Below are 10,700 nucleotides of genomic sequence, written 5' to 3'. Positions count from 1 at the left end.
AAAACCCCATATTCTTTTTTTTTTGTTTTGTTTTATTTTCTTTCTCCTTATAACATTTGTGTGGCTTTATTTACAAAAACAGATATAATAAAGGTTTATATCTGTATATATATCTTATATATATCTTATTGATCATTTTACAAGCTCTTGTAATCCTCCATATTTAAGCAGGCTGTTTTTGTTACTGTGTCTTTAAAAACCTCACATATGAAATGAAACACAGCCAGATCTGCCTCTAATATGTGTAAAACCAAGGAATTAAATAATGTTCAAAGGTATATAAATGCAAAAAATGTAGCCAGGTGGAATCTTGCTAGACCTGCAAAGCAAAATATAAACTGCCTCAATAATCAGTGTTCATGCTGTATAGTAATAAATAAACAAATGATCAGAATGAAATGTTATTGCATAAAATTTGTGCTTCTGCTGTTGAGAAAATTGTAGTTGGACTTGATCTGTTCCTTAGCTCGAACTTTTTATTATATCCTGCTCTATATCGTGGCTCTAATCTAAAACTAAACTAAAATGCACTGAACATATTTTGTAGTTTGGAATGAAATGTTCAGGGAGATCAATCCACAGAAGAGTGAGAGGGAGAGGAACTTTAAATATGTTTGCTTGATTTTGAAGAATGAAGAAATCCAAAGTTTCTATATTTCAGCATTGTTGACTGGGGAGTGAGTGAAACATGTTGAAACTTTAAGAATATTTTAAGCTCTTTTATTTCAAGGAAAATTCCATAATGCCGACTCTTTGGTGATTACAGTTTCATTTCTCAGTTTCCACTTATTGATGCTGGACCTCCTTCGTCAATGATGAAAATATCTCTAGGTTCTGTGTGTAGAATTTATTAAAATAAACAAATAGAAGACTATGAAAGTGAAACAAACAAACAAAAAAAAAACAGAGCTACATGCACAGCAGCTTTGCAAGAAATTATGTATTAAGACAAATTCCTCGTTTATCTCTGCAGTATTTCACTACTGTTGAAATCTAAAACTGTACTTTCTGAAGGCCTGGTTTTGATGGTACAATGAGGTGTTTTGCGATTATTTGAATGAAACATCTTGGACCAAATGACGTCACTGTGTGTCACTCTTTACTAATGTCATCCCCTAAATTTTTGTAAAACAAAAGAGACCCTTATGTTGCAGTTGAAGATTAAATCCTTGCTCCAAGACTCAGCAGTAGCAGTTAGGGATTTAATCTCACAATCATCCAATCAGAACGCAAACATCTTACACAATGAGCTGTCATTAGAATCAGACTAAGAAAGAAAATCTAAATTTATTAAAGTGTAAATGTTTTATCTTTGATGAAATTCACTGCAGTTTCTTTAAGGAGCTCTTTAATGACACGTGATTGCAATGTGTATTCATGCATTCATCTTTACAGACCAGATACAAAAATAGCTCTTCAGCTTTCACTGTGTGACACTGTGTGTGTGTTTTCAAATGTAGTGGAAAACAAATTAAAGCTGCTAAGACTCCAACTAACTCTACAAAATAATATTAATATATAAAATAAATAAATAAAAATCTAAACTATCACACACACACACACACACACACACACACACACACACACACACACACACACAAACACACTTATTTAATCATTTGTTGAAAATTCTAACAAATCTTTACTGTGTATTATTTAGGACTACAATATAAGAAACTGGTACAAATACAAATCAGAAGATAAAGAGAGTTATGTAAGGAGAATAGATTAGAGAGAGGAGTGAGGTATATAAAGGAGACTGAACTTAAGCAAGAACAAGTAGGCACAGACAATCACTGGTAGAGTTGTCAATGTCAGAGCAAGAACCCACACACACAAACACACACAGAGAAACAGAGAGTAAGTGAGAATCATATACACAGGAGGAGTGGAGAGCAGAGAGGATTGTATAAACCTCTTTGGAATTCATCCAAGCAGATGATAGGATTGTTGACAGTGAACTGCATATTGTTAACCCTATATTAACTCGAAAAGGCAGAGGTTGGCCTTGATTATTCCTTTAGTGCTTAGCCTTAAATAAGTCTCACTCTCTCTCTTTCTCTCTCTCTCTCTCTCTCTCTCTCTCTCTCTCTCTCATTGTTGCACATCACCTTTCAGCAGCTATGACAGCCCTGTCTCTCATCTTGAAGAGTTACGCACATGAAGTGCAGACTAACACAGTCATAGAACACACATACACACAGAGCTGTTTCCTTTCCTTTTTTCTGAAAGTCATTCATCTTCTGTCTTCATCTCGTAGACATTAACATCAGTAGTGACACAAATTTTAACATCCTCTCTCTGTATAAAACATGCTCTCTCTTTTGTTCTCACTCACTCTCTCTTTCACACACACACACATATACACACACACACGCACAGCCAGCCCTTGACACTCTCGCAGTCTTTAATTGCCTCACAATAGGGCTGCAGTCTGGACCGGATTATTCTAACAATGGTCGCTTCAGCCAGTTAAGATTGTACTCTTCCCGCTGATGTGGGGAACGGCTCGCTGCAACCGATCTGGTTAATCCACTAACATAATACACACTGCTGTATTTCCTCTCTCACACACTCCCTTCCCCCTTTCCTCCTCTATTCCATCAGCATATGTTCTCTAAGTCTGTTAAATGCTCCCCCTTTTTAGGGTTACTGTGTGTGTGTGTGTGTGTGTGTGTGTGTGTGTGTGTGTGTGTGTGTGTGTGTGTAGGTGTAGGGTATTTATATCATGAAAACTTTGCAGTTTGCTGATTCACACGACAAAACATCAGGACAAAAGGTCAATATGTGACATCAGTTCCTGAGCTACTCTCATTTTAAACACAATTTGGTCATTTTCTTGCTCATCACTTGTGGCCAGCTTTGAAGAGTAGGGTGTGGGTCGGCAGCCAAGGACAGCCATGAAAAATTTAGACTCAAAGGGCACAGTGACCCACTTTTCCAACATGTCTCACATCTTTCTCTCTCTCTCTCTCTCTCTCTCTCTCTCTCTCTCTCTCTCTCTCTCTCCCTCTCTCTCTCTCTCTCCCTCTCTCTCTCTCTCTGAACTGTTTCTCTCATCCTATTTCCTGACTCTGTGCAAATCCAGATGTAATACACATCTCTACCCTCGAAGCCCACCAGCAGGGTTGAAGGTCATAAGCAGGCCCAGAGTTGCAGAATAGTTGCTGTATTATTCCTTAATACATGAACTTGAAAATCACAGAGTATCAATGGCATGGTAGATTGTTCCCAGGGAGATAGAACAACAACTCTACGCACTACTGTACAGCTTAGTGAGCTTCTGTTACTCCCAATACACACAGGAGTAGAAAGAAAGAGAGAGAAATAGAAAGAGAGAGGGAGGGGATGCTGATAGAGGTGAAACAGGAGGTAGTGAAAAGCAGAGTTAAGGAGCTGCTATTAGATGTCAGTGCCCTTTGTGTCTGTGTCAATGGGAGCAGATTAAAGTATTTGAAATAATCTTGCTGAGCCATTAAATGGATTCGGGAGTCAAAAGTTAGAAAAGACGAGGAATGTGAAGGAAAATCTGTTGTATAAGATGGTCACTCACTTGTTCACTTTAGCTTTCTTGCATGTATGCAAATGAATGCAGGAATAATTGTTAAAGGACTACTTTTAATTCCATAGAAGCATTCTTAATTAAAATATGCTTTCTGCCTTGGGCAGTTAGCTGAGCCCAGATTTTTCACATCCTCCTCAAAAATAAGTGATATCACACCTCTGCATGCTTTCCACAAACACTGAACCTGCACTGCAGCGAAGATCACATTTGTTCTTTTAACAATCTAATACGGCATCGTAAGTTGACTTTATTCATTCGACATTCCTCCAGTTTTGTTGAAGCAGCCTATTGCAGTTGCTTATGAGAGAAAGCTAATTAGGAAATGATTTTCATTACTCTTCCAGAGGAATTAGTGCTAGCTTGGCTAATTACTGCTGTAAAACCTAATCAGCTGTTTGAAACAAGAGCACACTAATGAGCTCTTATTTATTCAACTAAAGAACATTGGAGGTGAAACAGAGGCTTGAATTCATATTTTGGATGCATTTGCATTTGGTGTGTGTTTACTTGAAGGCCAGACTTAGCAACATTGCTGAAAATTCTAATCGAAGGCTTTAAATCTCTTTATTCTTGCTCTCTTTTTACATGACCTATTTTCCAGTCCTGTAGGCACTGAGTGATGGAGGAGTAACTGTTATTTAATTCTTTTTCTCTTTTGCAGTCAACTGACTGTGCTCTCACCTGAGCCCAGGGATAGCCATGCTGGGTCAGAGCACAGCTGGGGAATCTGCTTATAGCACCTTCACTCTTATAGCTATGAAACGTAAAAGGGAAGAAAAAAATGATTTGGTGCAGTGCAAGAAATGAGTGAATGGAGGACAACAGTTAAGAAAAGTTGGCAGTGATGGGCAAGAGAGAAGTGTGTTTGAGTGTGTGTGTGTGTGTGTGTGTATGTATGTGCATTGGGTGGAGGTGAGGCCATGTGGCATAGTGAGGGTGCAGCTGTCTCTGTGAACTGTGAAGTGTTCTGGCCCAGTGGAGCAGAAATGAGCTCGACACACACACACACACACACACACACACACACACTCACACACACCCAGCATCCAGGTAGAATCCTTTCTCACCAACAGCTCTCCACACAGATACAGCCTGAGTGAAACAACGACAGCTGTGTTCATCTGATAGCACCATGGCTCATTAACACATAAACACACGGACACAAATGACAAACTCTTGTGTAGACATCTGCCCTCGACTTCAACTCTAAACTTTCCTTCGTTATTGCCTTTCCTTTACTCCACAACCTCCAAAATATTCCTTAAGGTATCCTCTGTAAAAGTACATTTAGTCTGTAATGGAAGTGAACTGTGAAGATCGTCCTTCTGTGTTGACCAATTTCTGGACAGATCAGAAATTCCACATTGTTGTTTAGAGCATTACCATTTGTTTCCAGTGAAAGACAGGAGGTTTGGTGATTACAACAAATTTGTCAGTGTGAATTATTTCTTACCGATAACAAACTACCTTAAAAATTTCACCAAAATTAGTTCTCATGCTGCATGGTTTCTTGCATTCTGATATTATTATATATATCATTTCTCATCTAACGTTTTTGTTGATGGTGATGTACAGAGCAGTGTTTTTAAAGCTGCTTTTGAGTACTTTGACTCAATTTATTGCCGATTAAAGTGTATTATTCAGAAATCTGAAAAACAGTTTTATAGTTTATCAACTCTAATAGGGGAATCATTGTAAGTCTCTTCTGACTGATGGAAGAACTCTGGTCGAGTCTCTAATGACATTGTCTGTCTTCAATTTACACACAGGTTTCAAGGCCATAATAGAGGGCTGAGTGGGTTAATAAGAGTATGAACAGGAGACACACACCACTGAACTTAGTGGCCTAAAGCACAGGCTCAACCTGTTCCTGCTACTGGTTTCATTTGTGCAATGAGTCTTCTGTAAACAAATGCTTCTTTTCCTCACAAAAAATCAAACGAGGCTGTTTTGGTCTTCACAAGTGATGCTGAGTGCTTTGAACTGCAGGCTTTGATTAGACAGATGTTTTCTGTAAAAAGCCATGGAGGCAGAGCGCGAGCTCTCACACTACACTACTAATGATTGTGGGTGTGTAAGTGCTGGAGTGAGTGTCTCTCTTGCTCATAAACTGTAATAATGGCTCATTGAAATAAATATGACAGATAGTTCAGCGCTTTTCAATACTTTCTGAAGTGGCCATCTACCAAAAAGGGCATCAGCTCATCACCTCCATAGGCAATGGAGTTTTTTTAATCTTACATACAAAACATACTCATTCTCTCTCTCTCTCTCTCTCTCTCTCTCTCTCTCTCTCTCTCTCTCTCTCTCTCTCTCACACACACACACACACACACACACACACATACACACACATACACACACACAAAGCACTAGTAATAAGTGGAAAATGGTCGCTTACATTTCACACATACTGTATGTACACAGACACAGAATCACAGCCAAAGAGTGTAAATCCACCTCTTACCTGTCTATGATGACGGGATCAGAAGGCGTCTCGTTGCGGTTGCCACAACTCTTCTTGTCACAGCAGCGGCTACAGAGAAACCCAGGGAACAGCAGGGGAAGATGGAGTGTGTGGCAGTGGGAAGAAAAAAGAAAAAAAAAAAGAGCTTTAACATGCTTTCGTACATATGTTTGATTTGACCTGAAGCAGTTATAGGTAGCAATTACAAGGTACCCCCTCACCCCCCCCTACCAACACACAAACACACACACACACACACACACACACACACACACACACAAAGCAGTGCAATAATGAACAAATAATGATGAGCAAGCAATTTTTTTTCTTTAAAAGGTTGTGAATAAAAGATAAGCACAAATAATATAATGAATATAATATAATTAATATATTTAATTACACAAACAGATAACTGGGCAAATATAAGGAGTAAAAGGATTATTATAATTATTATAATAATAATAATAATAATAATTATTATTATTAGTAGTAGTAGTAGTAGTAGTAGTAGTAGTAGTAGTGGTAGTAGTATTAATAATATTTGTTGTTTATTAATTTCTTTATTATTATTATTATTATTATTAATAGTAGTAGTAGTAGTAGTAGTAAAAGTTAGTACTGTGTTTACTGAAAACATCCACTTGATAAGAAAATTGTGGGATCCTAACTATTTACTCCAGTTGATTATAAAAAAAAGCATCGTGAGAGAAAATAATTATGACTGGTTTGAATAAATTGTGTGCACTACATTGTGTTCAATAACATTAAACATTTTTTTTTTTCAAAAGTCATGTTCAATCAAACTACAATTATTTCTGCCAGCTTTTTAACATAGTTTAATTTTTAGCATTATTTTAATATTAAGTACAACACTGTTCACTTGGATACAAGTTACAGGGAATAAAAGCATTACACTTGCACAAAGCATGTCTAAATACTGTTATATATGTAATATATTCTGAAAATGCATGCTAAAATGTATATTGATTTTGACTATATTATCTGTAAGTAATGCTTAAAATGTATGTCATATACATATCATTACAAAATAAAGACTGGACAAACGTCACTTCAATTCTGAAAAGCATCAGAAATGGTGGCTTCTTTTGCAAAATAAAACACAATGAGGAAGCTGATGAGAGTGAGAGGAGAGTAGAGGAGGAGGAGGAGAGATGAGGAAGGTCAGGGCTCTGTGTTCCCTGTAGGTGGGGGTTGTTTTGGTGCAGCAGGTGGAGCACTGGGCTCACGTTTCTCTGCACAGATGGCAGAGGGGGCTGGAGAGAAAGGAAGCATGTGATAGCATCAGCTTTGTGAGTGAGGGGCTACAGGCCTGATGAGTGCGATAAAGCAGTCCCAGCTTGACCTCGTCTTGTTTTTCAGACCCCCCGAATATCCCTCATTTATACATACCGGCAATCTCACAGAGACGTGCATTGGTAAGTCAGGGAAGAGGCTCAAGAAAATCAGAGAAAAGACACAGAGGCTGCGAGGGTGTGCTCTAATCACAGCTCAAGTTGTGTCAGGCTCTTTGGGAGGTTAAGAATCATCAATAGATAGCTCTTGCATGACCAAGTGTCATTTTGTTTGGTTGTTTACTTTTTCTTAGTCTCATGTACCCTTGTCTTCTCTTTTCCTCTTTCCACATCCCTCTTTTTTTCTTCCCCCCTCCTCTCTTTTGAGTGTACTCATGTCTTTAGTGCTGTTCTTTCATAAGTGGGTCACACTCAGGTCCCCATGGATCGCCAGAGTAAAGCATGCTGGGAAAGGAGAGGAGGAGGGTGGGGAGAGTGGTACAGAATGATGCGACTTTCTATATTCCAATAATCCAATCATCAGCCAGCACCCATGGGAGGACATAATCAGCACTCCCCCACCCCACGTTCACCCCCTACACAAAAACTATGCTAATTAGTACAGGCAATTCTGAAGCTTTGTTTTGGGCTTTTTTCTTCTCCGCTCCGTCCCAGTGGACCCACCACGGCGTATCTTTAATCTTGAGTGTTTCCTCCTGCCACTGCATTTAAAGAAGTTAAATCCAAATTGCAGCGCATAATTACCAGGATGTGGCCCTTCTTGATGCCATTAGGACCTACCCATCCCAAGACATGCACTCATATCTATTACTTGCGACTATGGATCTGCTCTGCGATTGGGTAACAGTCCAAACCAAAAAGCTATAAAACTTGACCAAAGCGAACCCTTATGAATCTATGTATCTGAAAAGCTGGAGCTCTGTCATGAAGACTGCACTGTTGCTTTTGAGCAATTGTTTCTTGTTTTGCCTGTCACTGGTATTGGATGGGAAAAGGCACCGAGCCTCTGTCTCATGTGTGCCGTGCCATATGGCTAATGGCAAACCTGTGCGGCAATTAACAGCCCTGATTAATGAAGAACAGCCTAATCACAGACTGGTAATTGTGCCTCTATTGCAGTGCAGGCTCAGCAGAGGAGCTCAGTAACAGACGGCGGAAGGAGTGAGAGAGAGAGCAAAAGAGAGAGAGAGAAAAAGAGAACAGAGGAGTCTGTTTATACATTTTGTGTATTCTTTTTTGGCTTATTATGAGAGACTCAGAGTGAGACACAATAGAGACAAATGAGGAGGTCTTTGTGTGTGCTTCTAACACATGCCTGCTGGACCTTACAGGCTTGTGCCTGTTCCAGTGGGGTCACATAGCGCAGAAGGTAACTAACCAAAGAGAGCGCAATGTGTTTGTAGAAGTGTATGGCAATATTATTCTTTGTAATTATTCCGCTTAATGGAAGGAGTTTGGAAAAAAAAGAATTGGCGGACAAAGCAAGAAAATCACACTGTTAAACACTTTTAAACCACCAATTAAAAATTGGCTGAAGAAATTCCACAATGTAATTACACCTATGATTTTTATTTGTTTGGAAGGTGTGGAGATGCATAATCCACCTAAAAGCATCAGTATGGGATTTCTGAAACCTCAACAGCTACAAAGTTGCTACAAAAGTACAAAGTACAAATATCAAAATACTAGCATGAATGTCCCTGATATTGAAAAAGGCTGTGAAAGTTTCACCTCCACTAATTATTATCTAATGCACTGTGCTATGATGAAAGATTTAATCAATAATTACAAACTCTGATCAGCCATAATGTTTATAAGACTTTCTGCCTAAAATCGTGTAGCTTCCCTTGTGCTGCTAAAACAGCTCTGATCCAGAGGCATGGACTCCACAAGACCTCTGATGGTGTAATGTGGTATCTGGCACCACAAAGTTAGCAGCAGATCTTTTAAATCCTGTAAGTAGACAAGTAGTAAGACTTGTTTGTCCAGTAAGTACTACTGATGCACAATCCAAAATTTTGGGAATTTGGAGGCCAAGTCAACACCTTGTCATGTTCCTTAAACCATTTTTTGCAATATGGCAGTGTGCATTATTCTGCTGAAAGAGGCCACTGCCACTAAGGAATATCTTTGCCAGGAAGGGCTGTGTGAAGCGGTCTGCAAAGTAACATATAATACTAGGCATGAATACCCCATAAGCAGCAAGAGCAATGTGTGTTCTGACGCTTTTCTGTAATAACCAGCATAAATATTCAGCAATTTGTGTTACAGTAGCTCTTCTGTAGGACTGGACGAGCTGGGCTCATCAATGTCCGATGGTTCCCTGGTTGACTTAACTTAGGCCACTTTTGATAGGAATTAACAACTGCATACAGAGACAACATACACAGACCCAGTCCAGCCAACACATTTTGTCGCTTGTCAGAGTTGCTCAGATCCTTACACTTGCCCATTTGTCCTGATTCCAATACATCAAATTCAAGAAGTCACTGGCAATCAATTTTATTCACGTAACCTGTCAGTGTTAGTCATGGCTGATTAGTGTAAACAAAAATTTCATTTGTAAAAAACACTAGCCCTGACAGTCTTACAAAATTTATAGTGAATGACCATATACACAAAAAAAGAAATATTTAAATAATATGACAAATTCAATTTCTTCCATTAATAATTCCATTATTAAGTATTAATAATAATACTTAAAGCAGTGGAAAACTTAAATACTGTAGTATAGGGCTTTAGAAAAGATTTTTTTAAACTTTAAAAAGACACCCTATCACACAATACCAAATTGTGCAAAATGTGTATGCAAAATATTAAATGTTTTTTTATTTATATTTATTTTGTTTTCATTGAAATAATAATAAATAGAAAATAGAAGAAAAATATTATTTTTATTTCATTATCTCACCTTTCTTAGTTTTTTCTTTTCTTTATCCTAGTTAATGCTTTGGCAACAGTTGTTTTGTTAAGTTTATGCCAATTTGTCATTAAATGTATATAAATTAGAATCTGAGAGAGAGAGAGAGAGAGAGAGAGAGAGAGAGAGAGAGAGAGAGAGAGAGAGAGAAGAGAGAAAGGAAAAAGAGGGCCCCTGCTCCCTCACATACTTCACTGTCAAAACTCAAAGCAACCTGCATTCATTAACAGAGGAATAACATGAAGATTCTCATTGAGTAATGAGTTTTTCCTTGTCCTAATTAACCAAGCATGAGTAGGATATTTTTAGGAGAAAAACTGTGCAAATGCTCTTCTACTTCAGCCAAAAATAGATGAGAGCCCATCTCTACAACCTAGTTTTAAGTGCAATGAATTCATCTTTTGATTTTAATTAAAGGTGCATGCCTTTCTCTGA

General features: G+C 38.3%; 1 protein-coding gene across 3 annotated transcripts in view; it reads right to left on the bottom strand.

The window, feature by feature from the left end:
* The window catches only part of ebf1a (EBF transcription factor 1a), a 101,949-nt gene that overhangs the window by 80,239 nt on the left and 11,010 nt on the right, over positions 1–10,700 (bottom strand). For all 3 annotated transcript variants that reach the window (XM_060885325.1, XM_060885326.1, XM_060885324.1), the window contains exon 6: positions 6,033–6,101. In XM_060885325.1, coding sequence (XP_060741308.1) covers positions 6,033–6,101 — 69 coding nt within the window. The remainder of the gene's footprint in view (positions 1–6,032; positions 6,102–10,700) is intronic.

This window comes from Tachysurus vachellii, chromosome 13 (assembly GCF_030014155.1).
Source record: "Tachysurus vachellii isolate PV-2020 chromosome 13, HZAU_Pvac_v1, whole genome shotgun sequence".
NCBI classification, from domain to species: Eukaryota; Metazoa; Chordata; class Actinopteri; order Siluriformes; family Bagridae; genus Tachysurus; species Tachysurus vachellii.
This window is presented reverse-complemented; position numbering and strand designations above follow the sequence as displayed.